The sequence below is a fragment of the Mesoplodon densirostris genome, chromosome 2, assembly GCF_025265405.1.
Source record: "Mesoplodon densirostris isolate mMesDen1 chromosome 2, mMesDen1 primary haplotype, whole genome shotgun sequence".
In the NCBI taxonomy this organism is placed as follows: domain Eukaryota; kingdom Metazoa; phylum Chordata; class Mammalia; order Artiodactyla; family Ziphiidae; genus Mesoplodon; species Mesoplodon densirostris.
In genome coordinates, this window is record NC_082662.1 from 69,764,945 (window position 1) to 69,784,870 (window position 19,926).

At 37.7% G+C, this 19,926-nt stretch overlaps 1 protein-coding gene and 1 pseudogene across 7 annotated transcripts in view; both read left to right on the top strand.

Moving 5' to 3' along the window:
* MIGA1 (mitoguardin 1) overlaps positions 1 to 19,926 on the top strand; it is a 98,433-nt gene that overhangs the window by 64,122 nt on the left and 14,385 nt on the right. For all 7 annotated transcript variants that reach the window (XM_060089983.1, XM_060089985.1, XM_060089987.1 and 4 more), the window contains exon 8: positions 7,525 to 7,625. In XM_060089983.1, coding sequence (XP_059945966.1) covers positions 7,525 to 7,625 — 101 coding nt within the window. The remainder of the gene's footprint in view (positions 1 to 7,524; positions 7,626 to 19,926) is intronic.
* On the top strand, positions 7,890 to 15,224 carry LOC132483589 (small ribosomal subunit protein uS17-like; annotated as a pseudogene).

Consider the following 19,926-nt stretch of genomic DNA (forward strand, 5'->3'; position numbering starts at 1 on the left):
ATCTTCAAAATATATAAACAGCTCATGCAGCTCAATATTAAAAAAACAAGCCAGTCAGAAAATGGGCTGAAGACCTAAATAGACATTTCTTCAAAGAAGACATACAGATGGCCGAGAGGCATGTGAAAAGCTCCTGAACATCACTAATTATTAGAGAATGCAAATCAAAACTACAATGAGGTATCACCTCACACCTGTTAGAATGGGCATCATCAGAAAATCTACAAACAACAAATGCTGGAGAGGGTGTGGAGAAAAGGGAACCCTCTTGCAGGGTTGGTGGGAATGTAAATTGATACTCTGGAGAACAGTATGGAGGTTCATTAAAAAACTAAAAATAGAACTACCATGTGACCCAGCAACCCCACTACGGGGCATATACCCAGAGAAAACCATAATTCAAAAGGACACATGCACCCCAATGTTCATTGCAGCACTATTTACAATAACTAGATCATGGGAGCAACCTAAATGCCATTGGATAGACAAATGTTTAAAGAAGATGTGGTACATATATATAATGGAATATTACTCAGCCATAAAAAGGAACAAAATTGGGTTGTTTGTAGAGACGTGAATGGACCTACAGTCTGTCATACGGAGTGTAGTAAGTCAGAAAGAGAAAAACAAATATCGTATATTAACATATATATGTTGAATCTAAAAAAATGGTACAGATGAACCAGTTTGCAAGGCAGAAATAGAGACACAGATGTAGAGAACAAACATATGGACACCAAGAGGGGAAGTGGGGATCGGGGTGGTTGTTGTGGGATGAATTGGGAGATTGGGATTGACATATATACACTAATATGTATAAAATAGATAACTAATAAGAACCTGATATATAAAAAATACGTAAAAAAATAAAATGGTGAAATAGGCAATACAAAAAAAGAAATAGGGAAAAAAATTTTTTTATTGTGATGTGAACTCTTAGGATTTACTCTCTCTTTTTTAGACTTATTATTTATTTATTTTTTGTCTGCATCGCGTCTCAGTTGCAGCACGCAGGATCTTCGTTGAGGCATGCAGGATCTTTCGTTGCAGTGCACGGGCTTCTCTCTTGTTGTGGTGTGCGGGTTTTTCTGTCTCTAGTTGTGGTGTGCGGGGTCCAGAGCACATGGGGTCTGTAGCTGTGGCATGTGGAGTTGAGAACGCCTTAGCTCTGTGGTGTGCAGCACGCAGGCTGTCTAGTTGAGGCGTGCAAACTCAGTAGTTGTGGCACAGGCTTAGTTGCCCTGCGGTATGTGGGATCTTAGTTCCCTGACCAGGGATCGAAACCATGTGCCCGGCATTGTAAAGCGGATTCTTCACCACTGGACCACCAGGGAGGTCCCAGGATTCACTCTCCTAACAACTTTCATATGTAACTTCCAGTAGTGCAAATTACATTTATCATGTTTTACATTACATACCTGGAAGTTTGTACCTTTGACTACCTTCACCCAATTCCCCCTCCCCTATGTTGTTTTTGGTTTTTGTATTCCAGTTTGGTTTTTTCTCTCAAACTTTTCTGTAGTATTAAAATAAATGAGAGTAAAAAATTATCCACAGTGTGGAAGGAGCACATAGTCATACAGGATAAACAAAGAACAGCAGTAATTTTCTAGATTTCTTAATTATTTTAACAGATTATAGCAGATTCTGGAAAATAACTTGTCAGCAGCAGGACCTTTTCCATTTTTAATAAAACCATAAAAAAGATAAGGTTCCATGTCATATTTAAACTGCTAAAAATCATCTGGAGAATAGCTGGTGACATAGAAGTCAGATGACATTGAGACATTTGGCAGGCTTCCTCTTCTTGTTGGTGTTATAAAATCCACAGTGGACAGCCTGGATTTGCAAAGAAGAGTGGCATCTTTGGAATCTCCACTAGAATCTGCTGAAGTTAAAATAGACCTGATGCCTTCTAAGTGACAGAAAATAGAATATGCCTGGGCATGGCAAAATGAGACATGCAGAAAACCCACTTGGTTTGGTTTAAAGAAATGATCCAGGCTTGAGGTTCCAAGTTCCAGAGCTGAAGTGTCCTCTAGTTTTTTCTTTTTCTTTGTATAACTTTCAAGCAAATTCTGCTTTGGAAAAAACTTAAGTAATATGTGAATTATGAGACTGTTAAAGAAGGAGGAAGACTTGAACCCAGTCAGATTTTCGGCCTAAAATATATGACTGTTTAGTTAAAAGTAAGCAGTATACTTTCAGTGTTCTTCCAAAGAACATAGTTTATGTCTATGCATGAATGTTTTAAAAGCTCTGGATGATTGAGACATGTAAAAAAATGTTCTTAAAAATGTTAGATTTACTATTTAAGAAGGTTAGGAAAAAAAAAAAAGCTGCCCCACTGAGAGCCAATGAGGCAACGCATGGAGCATTTTTTTTATATTTAATCGTCCAATTATGTGGAAAGCTTTCTTTTAGGCACTTCTAAGGTTAATGATGAGTCCTTAAGGGGCTTAAGCTGCATATTTCACGTTTATAGTATCATAAGTTTAATTAATTTAGGGTTGGGTTTTAGAAACATAAGAATTTTAACAGTGCTCTTAAAACAAGTTAAAGTCATAGAACAGGCAAAATAACCCAGGGGAAATACATGAGAGGTTTTAAAATAGGGATTTTTCATGTGTTGAGAATGGTCAGTCTATAATAACAAGTTTTATTTAATTTATGTGAACAAATAATTAAGTTTACATTGTGTTCAATGCTGTACTGAGAACTTTAGGAACCATCAGAAAAAAGAAAAAAATGAAAGAAAAAGGAAAGAGAAAAAAAAGAGAAAGTTCATCCACTCAAGTTGTTTCAGTCCAGCTGGACAGACAGGTTGCATATTCAGGCAGTAATTAAATAAAGATTCAGAGAGTGTATTAAATGGTATGTCCTTATCTTTTGCATAATAATATGAATAGCTAACATTTATCCAGTGCTTACTTTACATATACAGTCATCCCTACTCCCCATGGATACCAAAATCCGTGGATGCTCAAGTCCCTTATATAAAATGTTGTAGTATTTGCATATAACCTATGCACATCCTCCCATATACTTTAAATCATCTCTAGATTACTTATAATACCTAGCACAATGTAAATATTACGTAAATAGTTGCAAATACAATGTTAGTGCTATGTAATAGTTCCTGGCACACAACACATTCAAGCTTTGCTTTTTGGAATATTCTGGATTTTTCCCCCCCATCTGTGGTTGGTTGGCTCCTCTGATGTGGAACCTGTAGTTACAGAGGGCCGACTGTATTAACTTGTTTAATTCTCACACAACCCTGTGTGGTAGATTTTATTCTGATTTTACAGTTGAGAACACTGAGGAATGGAGAAGATAAGAGACTTACCCAAGGTTACACAGCTAAAAAGTAGCAGAGTCAGACTTTGAATCTAAGCTGTCTGGCTCCAAAACCCATGGTTTTAACATCTTTTTTGTACTGCGTTACATAGAAGCAACAAATTAGGTAGTTTTTGGAGGAGAATGAATGCAGGGGTTAGATAGTACTTGAGCAGCATATTATAAAACAGTATGTGTTCCTGGGTAGCATGGGGCAAGGGAACAGAAGGAGAGAAATTTATATGTTGGAGAAGATTCAAGAGAAACCGAAAACTTGAGTAAAGAATACATTTGGCAGGGCTTCCCTGGTGGCACAATAGTTAGGAATCCACCTGCCAATGCAGGGGACACGGGTTTGAGCCCTGGTCCTGGAAGATCCCACATGCCTCAGAGCAACTAAGCCCATGCGCCACAACTACTGAGCCTGCGCTCTAGAGCCCGCAAGGCACACCTACTGAGCCCACGTGCCACAGCTACTAAAGCCCGCGTGCCTAGAGCCTGTGCTCCGCAACAGAAGCCACCGCAATGAGAAGCCCACACACCGCAACAATGAGTAGCCCCCGCTCACTGCAACTAGGGAAAACCCGTGTGCAGAAACGAAGACCCAACGCAGGCAAAACTTAAAAAAAAAAAAAGAAAAATTAAAAGTTTAAGTATGTAAATTTTAAAACTGCACAAAAGCAGTTAAATATTGCCCAATATTCTTTCTTTATACTTTTTATTGGCTTATCTAAAAAATAGATGTATTATTTCTCTTCAAAATTATTAAGTTGTCATTCCAGGAATCATAACAATTACTGAAATGAGAGATATGGTCTGTGGTTTATGAAGTTGGGTTTAATGAGTAAGACTTTCCAGTTCCTCTGAGCCACTTTTCTTTGTTAGATTAAAAAAAAATAAAATACAACCATGGTAGCTGATCTGGATGACATTGAATGGCTGGTTACTGTTGAGTGAAGTAAAACAGACTTTTAACAGCTCCTGGGTAATGCCTGAAAGGTAAAGTGACATAAGATAAACGTCTGTGTTCTACTCCGAAAATAGCAAAAGGCATATGGAACCAAGATTTAACTTAGTTGACTTGTAACTTAATCCCACTTTAAACGTGCTTTGGCATAATGAAGGTTGTACTGTGATTTTTTTTTTTTTGCAGAATTAATACCAATGATGGAAAATAATTAAGAAGATAAAGGTTTGAAAGTTATGAATGCTGATTTAATTTTGTAAATAATTGATTCCTCAGAGTTTGTGTATGTATTTTCAAAGGTCATATGTGCACTGAAAAGAGAATACTGGGAATTTTTCTGGATACATGAGTGCCCCAAAATACCAGTTTTATAGCTGTTTATAAGTATAAAACGATTATGTTGTTTTGTTCTCAAGTTTGATGAAAAAATTTTAAATTCCTAAAAGAACTTTTATTTTTGAAAATAGGATAATTTAACCTCAGATTTTGTTCAGTTAATAGTCATTTAGTAGTAGGATTTTGAACTGACAAGTTAGGTATTTTAAAAGGATTGATGTAAGCTTCATTTGAAAACAATTATAACTTAAATTTGGAAGATAAGTGGTTAAAATGTCAACTATGGTCCCACCAAATATAAAGTAGAAAAAAATATGCTATGCGTATGGTTATTTTTGATACTTAATAGGAATAAACCTTGTCCCAATTTGCTCTTCTGCTTGGCTTAGAGATTGGAATACAAATGGCAAAACTTTTGAGTTTCAACTAAATTAATGGTTTGGATTTTTTAAAACTTTACACTTCCTGTAGAGCATCACAAAAGGTCTCTTTTCTGGTACTTGGGGGTTGTAAACAGGATTTGGAACATTTATGGTAAAGGTAATGACCTTTATTTTGGAAAAAAATGATGGAATAGAAACTTGGATTAATGAAAGCCAAAGAGATTTACGATTTCTTTTCAAACAAGATTAAGTATCTGACAAATTAAGCAGATTGAAAATCAAAATAAAAATCCGTATATATTTTGTTCTTTGCTTTTTTCGTACTTGTGATAGAATTTGAAGAGTATCAGTTGCTTGCTACAATGTAGTCACATCTATAAGCGAGTACTGAATTTGTTTGAAAATGTAATTTGTTTAAACTTTTTATTTTATATTGGAGTATAGTTGATTAACAATATTGTGATAGTTAAAAAACTATAAACAGTAAAGTGATTCAGTTATTTATATATATATATGTATGTATCTATTCTTTTTCAAATTCTTTTCCCATTTAGGTTGTTACATAATATTGAGCAGAGTTCCCTGTGCCAATCAGTAGGTCCTTGTTGGTTATCCATTTTAACTACAGCAGTGTGTACATGTCAATCCCAAACTCCCTAACTATCCCTTCCCTCCACCCTTCCTCCCTGGTACCCATAAGTTCCTTCTCTAAGTCTGTGAGTCTGTTTCTGTTTTGTAAACAAGTTCATTTGTATCATTTCTTTTTAGATTCCACATATAAGCCATATCATTAAGATATTTATCTTTCTCTGAGTTACTTCACTTAGTATGACAGCCTCTAGGTCCATCCATGTTGCTGCAAATGGCATTATTTCGTTCTTTTTTATGGCTGAATAAGATTCCGTTGTATATATGTACCACATCTTCTTTATCCGTTCCTCTGTTGATGGATATTTACGTTGCTTCCATGTCTTGGCTATTGTAAACAGTGTTACAATGAACATTGGGGTGCATGTATCCTTTCGGACCATGTTTTTCTCCATATATATGCCCAGGAATGGATTGCAAGATCATATGGTAGCTCTATTTTTAGTTTTTTAAGGAACCTCCGTACTGTTCTCCATAGTAGCTGTACCAATGAAAATGTAATGTTAACAGTTAGATTCCTGGGCCTCCCTGGTGGCGCAGTGGTTAAGAGTCCGCCTGCCGATGCAGGGGATACGGGTTCGTGCCCCGGTCTGGGAGGATCCCATATGCCGCGGAGCGGCTGGGCCCGTGAGCCATGGCCGCTGGGCCTGCGCATCCGGAGCCTGTGCTCCGCAACGGGAGAGGCCACAACAGTGAGAGGCCCACATACCGCAAAAAGAAAAAAAAAAAAAAAACAGTTAGATTCCTGATGATAGCGTGTGAAGATACTGACATGGACGTTCAGAATGCTTTGTATTGGTAATAGGTAGCCTGTCTTGGTATGGTCATATTAGCCGTTTACAAATGCCTTTAAAATTTTTCAACACTTTAAATCATTGGGGAGGAATTCCCTGGCTGTCCAGTGGTTAGACGCTGTGCCCTCACTGCCAGGGGTCCAGTTTCAATCCCTGGTTGGGGAACTAAGACCCACAAGCCGCCACAGTGTGGCCAAAAAATAAATAAATAAAAATAAAATAATTGGGGCAGTTATATTTGATCATCAAGTAAGCAGAATAAACATCAGGGACCTAAACCAGATCATTTTGGGCCTTTCAGTGTTTTAAAGTAGACCTTAGAGACTGAAGATATCTTCCTGAATTATTTTACTTTTTTTTTTTTTTTTTTTTTGGCGGTACGCGGGCCTCTCACTGTTGTGGCCTCTCCCGCCGCGGAGCACAGGCTCCGGACGCGCAGGCCCAGCGGCCATGGCTCACGGGCCCAGCCACTCCGCAGCACGCGGGATCCTCCCAGACCGGGGCACGAACCCACGCCCCCTGCATCGGCAGGCGGACTCCCAACCACCGCGCCACCAGGGAAGCCCCCTGAATCATTTTAATTGGTCAGTTTATCACAAGTGACTGGCCAGACAACATTTTATGCGCATAATTCATTTAATTTGAATGAACCTACCAGTTATCCCGATTTGGGCAACTTAAATTGCTCTGTTTCAAACTATCTGTGGTATATGCTGATAGCTGGTAGATAATCCAACTCCAGTTATTATATACCAGTTTAAGTTATTATTTACTCAAAAGCTTTTAAAATCTGAAATAGTTTAATATCTTTGAAAAATAAACATGTCTCCTTTATAGTACTTTCTCCTCTTCTTGACAGTGTTCAGAATCAGTTTGAAGCACTTGGAGAGTCTTGTCAGATTATATCCCATTGATCTGTATTGTTTTCCTTTTAGATTCCAGAATTCTACATAAAGACTGATGTTTAAACAAAAAAAGAAAAAGAACAACCATAGAATATGAAATATGGCAATGACAAGGAATGTCAATTTCTGAACTTTTCACCTTTTCTTTTAAGATAAAGATACAGATATCACCATGAAGGGGAATATGGATGACTTTGGCCTGAGAGACACCTTGAGTGTCACATCAACCGATTCTTTTGCTTCAGCAGCAGAGGTAGGACATGTATGTTCCTAATGAGGATTTCTTATTCTTTTTAGGTGGAGAATACAGTTTTGCCATTGTGCTGTAATTCAGTTCAGTAGCCATTTATTTAGTATCAACTCAGTAGATAGATACAGAGATACAAAGATGATAAGATACTGGGATACACAGATGAATATACCATGAATATAAGTTCCCACAGGAGCTTAGAGTCTCTTTAGAGAGGTAGACATGTAAACACAAACTTTAGATAAGCACTTTCATACACTGCGGATTATGGGTGAGGCATATAAGTGTCTCAATGGAAAGCAATTAACCTTATATCAAGTGTCTTAAACATATTCAGATTCTTTAGCTGAGAGATCATACCTCTAGATATTTTTTCCAAGGAAATGATCGGATTCAAAGATTTATATATAAAAATATTCACTGTAGCATTTTTAATAATAATGAAAACCTGAAAACAGTCTAATGCCAAATTATGGAACATCCATAATTTAAAGTATTATATTGCCATAAACATGTTTCCAATAATTTTTAATGACATGGGAACATATGTTAAGCGAAAACAGTAGTATGTAGGTTTTATAGAGAGAGTATGCTTATAATTTTGTAACAAAGAAAAGCATGTATGTGGTATATTATGTAAGTATTTAGGCTGAGGAAAAGAAGACTAGATATAAATACACTAATGTGTAAGGAGTGGTGATCACTGAATTACAGATTTATGGGTAATTTGTTTTCCACTGAGATTTAAATTTTTTATCCAAAGAGAAGATTGCAAAGTGGTCATCTTTTTCTACTTGAAACAGCTTTAAAAAATCACATATGGCCAATTTTGTCTTAGAATTATTTCATTTTTATGGTAGATTTTGGATACTAATGCTGTCCTTTTTCATATCGATAGTATCACACAGCTGTAATTGATGTGTGAATTCAAGCTCTAGTGTGGAAAACTTTAGGTGTTCCAACACCCTGTACTCTAAACCTTGATTCTGCCTTTTTTAAAGCTGTACTGACCATAATCTTTCATCGTCTCAAGATTTTTCTGTATATGTATATTTTAGCTATTGCTTACAGTATCATCTCCTGAATTGTTCATCTTTTTCCTTACATTTTTATACTTGTAAGTTTGCAACACACAGAACATATCTACTTGTTTTGTGAAGAAGCTATTTCCTCTTCTTTTTACTATTCTATATAGACAGGGTTATCTTTCTGTTTTTTCTAGCTTTATTGAGATATAGTTGACATATAACTTTGTGTAAGTTTAAGCTGTACAAAGTGATGATTTGATACACATATATTGTGGAATAATGAACACAGTGAGGTTAGTTAACACCTCCAGCACCTCACATGATTACCTTTTTTTCTTTGTGGTGGGAACGTTTAAGATCTACTCTCTTAGTAACTTTCAAGCATATAATGTAGTATTGTTAACTGGGGTCACCGTGCTGTACATTAGATCCCCAGAACTTATTCATCTTCTGACTGGATGTTTGTACCCTTCGACCAGCATCTCCCCATTTTTCCCACCCCCAGTTCCTGGCACTCACCATTCTAAATCTCTGTTTCTATGAGTTTGGCTTTTTTAGATCCCACATGTACGTGATACCATACAGTACAGTTGATCCTGGAACTGCATAGGTTTGAACTGTGTAGGTGCATTTATACGTGGGTTTTTTTCAATAAATACATACTGCGTTATCTGCAGTTGGTTGAATCCGAGGATGTGAAACTGCGAATACTAAGGGCCAACAATAGGACTTGAGCATCTGAGGATTTTGGTGTCTGAGGCAGGTCCTGGAACCAGTCCTTTGAGGAAACCAAGGGATGACTATTTTCAACCACATGGGGGGTCAGCGCCCCTAACCACCACATTGTTGAAGGGTGAACTGTATTTGTCTTTCTCTGTCTGACTTCACGTAACATAATGCCTTCAAGGCCCTGCCCCATACATATTGTTGCAAATGGCAGGATTTCTTTCTTTCTCATGGATGAATAATATTCCATTGAATATATATAAATATATGTATACCACATCTTCTCTATCCATTCATCCATTGATGGACGCTTGACTTGTTTCCATTTCTTAGCTATTGTGAATAGTGCTGCAGTGAACATGGGAATGTAGATATCTCAAGATAGTGATTTCATTTTTTTTTGATATATACCCAAAAAGCAGTAGGATTGCTGAATTATATACATATATATTTTTTAAATTATTTTATTTTATTTTATTTATTTAATTTTATTTTTGGCTGCATTGGGTCTTCATTGCTGCATGCGGGCTTTTCTGTGGTTGCGGCGAGTGGGGGCTACTCTTTGTTGAGGTGCTTGGGCTTCTCATTGCAGTGGCTTCTCTTGTTGCGGAGCACAGGCTCTAGGCGCACGGGCTTTAGTAGTTGTGGCATGCAGGCTCAGTAGTTGTGGCTCGTGGGCTCTAGAGCACAGGCTCAGTAGTTGTGGTGCACAGGCTTAGTTGCTCTGCAGCATGTGGGATCTTCCCGGACCAGGGCTCAAACCCATGTCACCTGCATTGGCAGGCGGATTCTTAACCACTACACCACCAGGGAAGCCCTGAATTATATTTTTTGGTATATACCCAGAAAAGAAGTAGGATTGCTGAATTATATTTTTAATTTTTTCAGGAACATCCATATTGTTTTCCATAGTAGCTGTACCAGTTTACATTTCTACCAACCATGCACCAGGGTTTCCTTTTCTCCACATCCTCGCCAGCATTTGTTATCTCTTGTCTTTTTGCTGATAGCTATTCTGTTTGAGGTGATGTTTCATTATAGTTTTGATTTGCATTTCCCTAATGATTAGTGATGTTTAACACCTTTTAATGTACCTGTTGGCCATTTGTGTCTTCTTTGGAAAAATGTCTATTCAGGCCCTCTGAATATTAACCCCTTATCAGATAGATGGTTTGCAAATATTTTTTCCCATTCTGTAGGTTGCCTTTTCATTTTGTTGATTGTTTCTTTTTCTGTACAGAAGCGTTTTAGTTTAATTCAATCCCACTTGTTTATTTTTGCCTTGTTGCTTGTGCTTTGGGTGTCATATCCAAAAAATTGTTGTCAAGACAAATGTCAAGGAGCTTTTTCTCCCTATTTTTTTTTTTAGGAGTTTTATGGTTTCAGGTCTTATGTTTATGTCTTTAATTCATTTTGAGTTAATTTTTGTGAGTGGTGTAAAATAGGATTCCAGTGTCTTTCTGCATGTGGTTATTCAGTTTTCCCGCTACCATTTATTGAAGAGTCCTTTCCCCACTGAATATTCTTGGCCCCTTTGTCAAATATTGGTTGACTTTATATGCAAGGGTTATTTCTGGGCTCTTGGTTCTGTTCCATTGGTCTATGTCTATTTTTGTACTAGTATGATACTGTGTGATTACTTCAGCTTTGTATTATTGTATGAAATCAGGAAGTAAAATACCTCCAGTTTTGTTCTTTCTTAGGATTGCTCTGGCTAGTTGGGGTCTTTTGTGGTTCCACACAAATTTTAGGATTTTTTTTTTCTGTTTCTGTGGAAAATTCGATTGGAATTTTGGTAGGGATTGCAATGAATCTCTAATGGCTCTAGGTAGTATGGACATTTTAACAATATTCTTCTGATCCATGAACATGAGTATCTTTTCATTTATTCGTGTCTTCTTCAGTTTCTTCATCAAAATATTATAGTTTTCACTCTACAGATTTTTCATTTCCTCGGTTAAATTTATTCCTAAGTGTTTTACTTTTTTAATGCTATTGTAAATGGGCTTTTCTTATTTTCTCTTTTTGATAGTTTGTTTTAGGGCATAGAAATGGAACTGATTTTTGTATATTGATTTTTGTATCCTGCAACTTTACTGAATTTGTTTATTCTAATAGTTTTTTGGTGAAGTCTTTAGGATCTTTCTGTGTATAAGATCATATCATGTAAAAACAGAGGCAATTTTACTTCTTTCTGATTTGAATGTCTTTTCTTTGTGTCTCTTGCCTAATTGCTCTGGCTAGAACTTAACAGTGCTATGTTAAATAGGATTGGTGAGAGTGGGCACCCTTGTCTTGTTCCTGATCTTAGAGAAAGAGTTTTCGACCTTTCACTGTTGAATATGACGTTAGCTGTGGGCTTGTCATATGTGGCCTTTATTATGTTGAGGTGCATTCCTTCTATGCCAATTTGTTGAGAATTTTTATCATAAAAGGATGTTTTATTTTGTCAAATGCTTTTTATCTTTCTTGCTGTAGACACTTATGTCCTAAATGGTTTGTAAAGAGAATTGCAAGTGACTTTGCATTTTTCCCACTGTGAAGAACAATATACCTTTAGAGCAAATTGCTCTAAAGTTTCTTTATAATATGCAACCTTAAAAAATATTTTGCCAAGTATTCATTGTAGTCACTTTAAATTTGTGGTTTAAGTTAACAAAACTTTGATAAACTAAAAAAAATCTTATGGAAAACAAAATGCATGAATACCACAAGAAGGGCTCACTATCTGAGAAACCCTAGGAATGCTTCTAGGGTATAAATGTATGATCTCAGAATGTGAATGTTCCAAGATAAATTGCGTACTAAGAAATGTTTGTTAAATTGTTTTTAATAGCATTTACTGTATGCCAAGCACTTAAGAAAAACTGCTTAATGCAGAAAGTTATTAAGAAAATAAGACCAGAACTCCTTATGAAGTTAAACAGTGTGATCATTTGAAAGCTTTATTCAGAATTATCAGAAAGAGTTTTCACCTATTTAGATTAGAACAAGTCCTGGCATAGGCTTTTCTCTAAGGTTGGTCATCATTTGTGAAAGTGATTAACAAAATTTTCCTGTATAAGCTTTGCCAAACGTTGGTTTGGAACCAGAGCCCTTTTTCTCTGAAAAGTCTTTTTTTTTAAATAATAGCTTTATTGAGATATAATTCACATACTATACAATTCACTGTTTTAAAGTATACAATTCAGTGTTTTTTAGTATATTCAGAGGTGTGCAAACTTTGTAATTCTAGAACATTTTTATCACCCCCAAAAGAAACTCCTCCCTATTGGTCATCGCTCCCTTTTCTCTGCCTAATCGCCATTGGCACTTACTCCTATACCTTCTGTTTCTATGAATTTGCCTATCCTGGACATTTCATACAAATAGAATCACACAATATATGATCTTTTGTGTTTGATGTTCTTTCACTTAGCTTAATTTTCAAGTTCTGAAAAGTCTTTTTAATGTTAGGGTACAACTGCATTGAGTACTCTCCTAACTCTCCCATCTGTTAAAGAGATTGTCATTTGATAGGTAGAAACTAATATTGCAGAGAGAGCGTTTTTAGCTGTAAATTTAGTTTTTCTTAGAATTACCACTCTGCACTGTGTGCATGTTTAATATATAAATTTTAGGGTGCTCTTTAAAGAGAAAAAATTTTATTTCTTATAATTCAGATACCTATACTCATAGTCTAAAAGGAAGCTTGGAAAGCTTTTGCTGTACCTCTCTGATTTGATAGCACTTGTTTTTAGCAATCCAGAATTATCTTACTTCCTCTGGGGTCAATTTGTCTCTTTTATCTTGGGCTTTCATTCTTGTGCCAGTGGTTTTCCTTTTAAATTTGAAAGCTTAGCTGGTGACTGAACTGATTTCCTTAGGTAGATTGTGGAGGTTTAGAGCATTGTTTTCTGTTTGTTTCTTCCTTGAATAGGTGAACAGGAAGGATAACTGGGCTCAGTTGACTTCTTTGAGGTTGCTGATTGGCAGGCTTTTCTTTAGGATGAATGGTCTGTAAAGAGCCTAATAGTCAGGGCACACCTGGGTGCAGAATGAAGAGGGCCTTACTCTGGGGGACCCATCACTCACCCTAGCAGACTTACTTCCCCCAGGTAGTTCAAGTAATTTTTGTTTGTTTGTTTTTTGGCTGCACCACGCAGCTTGTGAGATCTTAGTTCCCTGACCAGGGATTGAACCCAGGCCCTTGGCAGTGAAAGCATGGAGTCCTAACCACTGGACTGCCAGGGAGTTTCCGTTCAAGTAATTTTTTTTTTAATAAGTTTATTTTATTTATTTATTTTTGGCTGCATTGGGTCTTCGTTGCTACGCGAGGGCTTTCTCTAGTTGCAGTGAGCGGGAGCTAATCTTCGTTGCGGTGCGCGGGCTTCTCATTGCGGTAGCTTCTCTTGTTGCGGAGCACGGGCTCTAGGCATGTGGGCTTCAGTAGTTGTGGCACTTGGGCTCAATACTTGTAGCTCGCGGGCACTAGAGCACAGGCTCAGAAATTGTTGCGCATGGGCTTAGTTGCTCTGCGGCATCTTCCCAGACCAGAGCTCGAACCTGTGTCCCCTGCGTTGGCAGGCAGGTTCTTAACCACTGCGCCACCAGGGAGGCCCCCGTTCAAGTAATTTTTAAAGAGAAATGTTCTCTGGTTGCAAATTATTTTTTTCTGGGGCAGAGAGTAGAATAAGATATAGGACAACTACAGTTGTTTGGACAGACTGTCATTTAAACTACTATTTTCAATCCCTCTTCTTCAGTCCTGCCCTCAGGACTGCTCACTGTGAGCCTGGTTCTCTTTGAGGCTCTGCTTAGCAAATGTCTCCTCTTTGACTGTATCCCCTCTTGAACTTACTCTGGACTATGGCTTCCTCATCTCTTTCATCTGTCCACACACTTCCATTTGCTTTCCAGTGTTTGGAAATCTGTGTGTCTTCCTTTTGCTCTTAGTATTATTTCCACTGTTAAATTAGTTATCTGTTGCTATGTAATAAATTACCCACAATTTACTGTCCTAAAACCAGTAGAATTCAGGTGTGGGCTGGGGGCTGGTGCCAAGGCTGTAGGTCCTGTCCTGGGTCTCAGAAGTGTGTGCTAAAAAGTGGACCACATGCCCCAGTTTGGGAGTTAATTGCCAGAGTCCTCAATTTCCTAGGGATTAAATCAAGTAGAGGGCATGTGTCTTTGTGTTAATCTAGATTAGAGCCTTCTAAGTCCTGGGGGTTCCACACTTGGAGTTTAATAGAGGCACAAGCATTTTAGGAGTCACCTTCTTAAAATCCAAGTCTTATGGGGTGGTTTTCTGGAGCTCTTGGGCCTTAGGGTTAGTCCTGTGAGAACTAAATCCTAGGGCTAATCTAAGGAGCCCATCGTTTTGGTATTTAATTGTGAAGCTGCATATATTAGATAAGGAGTGACTCCTGGACTGAGCCTCCCTACCAAAGGCAGCAGATACCATCTTTCAAAATAAAAAGAGGGTCCTGCTTGGAGAAAGTGTAGAGGAGAAGCTCCCACAATACAAGAACATTGGCCTGGGCTTCAAGGCAGCCGGAAGGCCATCGAGGGCACCTACATTGACAAGAAATGTCCCTTTATTGGTAATGTCTCCATCTGAGGGCAGATCCTATCTGGTGTGGTGACCAAGATGAAGATGCAGAGGACTATTGTTGTCCGCTGAGACTACCTCCACTACATCCAGAAATACATAAGAATATGTCCATGGACCTGTCCCCCTGCTTCAGGGGCATCCAGATTGGTGACATTCTCACAGTGGGGGAGACTGACCCCTGATCAAGACTGCGAGTTCAGCATGCTCAAGGTCACCGAGGTTGCCAGCACAAAGAAGTGATTCCAGAAATTCTGAGACTGCACGCCTGCCCACTCCCCCAGTTATTTCCCATACAATAATAACAATAGCAAATATTTGTTATCTCATTGTTCTGAGGGTCAAGAATTTGGAAATGGTTCTGGCTTGAGGTCTTTTGTGAAGTTGTAGTCAAGTATGTTGGCTGGGGCTACAGTCATCTGAAGGTTAACTGGAGCTGGAGAATCTGCCCCAAGATCACTGACATGAATGGCATGTTGGTGCTCCCTGTTGGTAGAAAACCTAAGTTTTTATGGTTTTATGGACTTTTCAATAAGACTGCTGGAGCCTGTTCACAACGTGGCACCTGGCTTCCCCAAGAGAGAGTGAGACAGAAGCAGTGACTGTTATGTTCTAGCCTCAGAAATCACACTCCATTATTTCTATATGTTATTGGTTACACAGGTCAGCCCTCTTCAACATGGGATGAGGTATGAAGTACCAGGAAGAGAGAATCATTATGAGGGCCATTTTAGAAGGTGGTTACTGTGGGTTTATTTCCTTTTTTATTTCTTTTCTATTAGTGACATGGGAGATACAATCAGCCTGCTTTCTTTAACTGTAAGTCCTATTTGTAATTTTACGTGATTATTTTGAAAGGAAAATGTAAATGTAAAAAATAGTCCATATTAAAATTGAACTTAGCCTATTTATGCCCCAGCTTATAATAGTTTGGGAACTTTGGACATTTCTTTCATGGTTGTTCAGAGGCTTTAAAAAATATTAAGGCTTTTAAAAATACTACTTCACATTCAGCAAAGTCATTGCTTGTCAAAGAGGATAAGACATAGTCCCTCTTGCATCTCATAGAGGGCAAGGGGGAAGTAATTTGGGATGTTAAATAATTTAGAAATAAAGGACGTTTCAAGTTTCAGCCAGCAAAGAAAAAGAATCCTTTTTCATGGTAAATTGCATGGTAAATTGCATGTTTTGCAGGGATTAAACTGTGTTTCTGACTGCTTCTGAAGTAACAGCTCTAGTAAAATGTTAATCTTTTTCTGAAACCTTTTAAAAAGTTTTTGGGAATTTTGTCAAAAAAATTCTTCCTCTAAGATACATGCTAAAATTAGAATTAAAGCCATCATCTTAGTGATTTGCTTTTTGCTTTAAAAAACTTAAGACTTTTTTTTTTTTAAGATTTAATTTTATTTTTACTTTTTTGGCTGCGTTGGGTCTTGCTGCTGTGCGCAGGCTTTCTTTAGTTGTGGCGAGCGGGGCAACTCTTCGTTGTGGTGCGCAGACTTCTCGTTGCGGTGGCTTCTCTTGTTGTGGAGCACAGGCTCTAGGTGTGCGGGCTTCAGTAGTTGCAGCACGTGGGCTCAGTGGTTGTGGCTCATGGGCTCCAGAGTGCAGGCTCAGTAGTTGTGACGCACAGACTTAGTTGCTCCGCAGCATGTGGGATCTTCCTGGAACAGGGATCGAACCCGTGCCCCCTGCATTGGCAGGCGGATTCTTATCCGCTGTGCCACCAGGGAAGCCCTTAAGACATTATTTAAATTATTGTTTCTGAGTTGTCATTGTCTCTTATGAAGAATTGATGATAATGTTAGCCAGTGTCAAATCTTCAAAATGATGTATTTTCACAGCTGCAGGCTTGTTTTAAGAGACTTAAACAATCACCTCAGCCAAACCAACAAATAAACAAGATAGACTAAAAAATCAAGACTTGATCTTAGAATCCCTCATTGTTGGATTAGTTCACTTCTTACTAGTATAAATTATTTTATGTAGAGAGTTTAATTGGAGCCCCAGTTTCCTCCTTAGAATTTTTCTCTGCTGGTAGGTGTACATAGATCCTATTTGTTTTGACAGTGGTACAAAACTTTAAATTATTTAATATCTAAAGAATTTCCACTCTAATTTTTTAAACTGTTAGCTTTTTTTTAACCTCAAATACACTTTGCCTTTAGCATAATATATCTTCCTTAAAACATGCAGGAAATATTACTTAAAGCAGACAGTATATAATGGCAGGTATTGTCATTTTGTTTACTTTTTTTTTTTTTTGCCTCTGGACTAATAGACATATATATATATATATATACTGTCCTAAATAATGCTGATGTGTAAACTTATTCTCCTTTGGATTTTTGGATAAGGCTGATAGAGTACGTATAGTTTGATATTTAAAAGTACATATAAGCTCTGGAATGAATGCCTGGTTTTAAGTTCTACCATTTAGTAGTGGGCCTTGGGGCAAGTTCCTGCTAATCTAAATCTCTGTTTCTTTACCTATAAAAGGTGGATAGTAATAGTACCTACTTTATGAGTGGTTGTAAAGAAATGAGATCATCAAGTTAAAGCATTTAGCCCAGCATGGGTGCATATGAAGTGCCAGAACTACAGCATGGAGAAACACTTCTGGGATAGTAGAGCAAAAACTTCCAAAGATCTCCTCCACAGAAACAATGGAAACACTGGCAAAAATTGTCAAAAATCAAAATTTTCAGAACTCTGAAAATTAAACATTTGTAAAAATTCAAGGAGGATTTATTCAAGGAAAATAGCTGAACCTCCATGAGAACAGTAAACTTTGTAAAATTTTAACTTGTTCTATTTCTAGCCCTCTCTCCACAGGAGTCTTGAAAACCAACAGCTTCATAACTAACTATGGTAACTGAAAATCAGGGGCTCAGCAGCCACTGGAAGAAACTTAATGGCTTTGGAGCTTCCCAAAAGTCCCATCACTAGAGAATCGTCACTATTTGGCTTGTATGGCAGCTCCTTGCAGAGCTCCATTCTTAGGACTTGTCTTTATTTGACCTGACTTAGAGCTTGCTCTGTGCAAAATTTCTATCCCTAGAGCCTTTGTTGAAAAATATCAGTGGTAATTGTTTAACACTGGAGCTGCCTCATTGCCCAATTTTTAAAAGGAAAAATTGGGCAATGAGATGTTTATAGGGAGCTTTGAAAAGCTCCAGTGTATTTCTGAGAATCTAGATGGCCATAAGCATGTGCAGGGCTATGCATGTGTCCAGGAAAGACCTTAGAAGTCCCTAACCTCTCACCTCTGGCCAACCTTGATGCTCTGCACAAAAGAAAAAGTTAAGGCGGACAAAAGAAAACAAACAATTAATTTGCATTTATCAAAAGTAGAAACTTTTGTGCTTTAAAGGACACCAAGAAAGTGAAAAGACAGTAGAATGGGAGAAAATATTTGAAAATCATGTATCTGACAAAGGTCTTATATCCAGAATATATAAAGAACTGTTACAACCCAACAATAAATAGACAAATAACCCAATTTAAAAATGGGCCAAGGGCCTCCCTGGTGGCGCAAGTGGTTGAGAGTCCGCCTGCCGATGCAGGGGATACGGGTTCGTGCCCCGGTCTGGGAGGATCCCATATGCCGCGGAGCGGCTGGGCCCGTGGGCCATGGCCGCTGAGCCTGCGCGTCCGGAGCCTGCGCGTCCGGAGCCTGTGCTCCGCAACGGGGGAGGCCACAGCAGTGAGAGGCCCGCATACCGCGAAAAAAAAAAAAAAAAAAAAAAAATGGGCCAAGTATTTGAACAGACATTTTTCCAAAGAAGATATACAAGGGCCAATAAGGAGATAAAAGATGTTCCACATCATTAGTCATTAGAGAAATTTAAACCACTTCATGCCCACTAGGGTGGCTATAATAAAAAAAGATGGACAATAACAATTGTTGGCAGAGGTGTGAAAAGATTTAAATCATCATACATTGCTAGTGGGAATGGAAAGTGGTGCAGCCACTTTGCAAAACAGTTTCCTCAAAAAGTTAAACATAGAGTTACCATCTGACACTTCCATTTTTAGGTATATACTCAAGGGAATTGAAAACATAAAAGACTTGTACATAAATGTTCAAAGCAGTCTTTCTTATTCATGTTTATCAAAAGTGGGAACAACCCACAAGTCTATCAGTTGAGGAAAGGATAAACAAAATGTGGTATATCCCTACAATTCAGCCATAAAAAAGAATGAAGTACTGATATATGCTGCGTTATCGATGAACCTTGGAAACATTATGCTATGTGAAAAAAGCCAAACACAGAATGCTGCATATTACTTGATTCAATTTATGTGAAGTTTCCAGAGTGGGAAATTCCATAGACACTGAAAGATTATTGGTTTCCAGGGCCTAGAGAGAAAGGGGCATGGGGAGCGACTGCTGATGGACAGAGGGTTTCTTGTTGGCATAGTAAAAATATTCTGAAATTAGAACGTGGTGCTGATTGTACAACCCAGTGAATATACTAAAAAGCCACTGAATTGTACACTTAAATAGGTGAATTTTATGGTATGTGAATTATCTCTCAGTAAAGCTGTTATTAAAAACAAACAAAAAACCTCTACAGCGTCCCATTTAAATGGATCACCTGGTATTGAAAAATAAAATCACTCCAGAGTTTTCCTGCTTAGCTGGCAACTCTATAGTGTTTGCAGTGTTTTTTCTTTTTTGTCATCATTTTCTTTTTTTTCGCATCTTTATTGGAGTATAATTGCTTTACAATGTTGTGTTAGTTTCTGCTGTACAACAAATTTGTTGTTTTTTAATGAACTATCAGAAGGCTGGAATTTCATTTGTAGAGTTTTTATGCTAGCCATATGTACATGACTATTCTTCAGTTATACAAAGGTTAGTCGAAGCTACATATAAAAAAAAATTCCCTAGAATTAGCCAAATTGAGATTATTACAGTGTTTTTATAGAAAACTTTACTTCATTTACAATCATG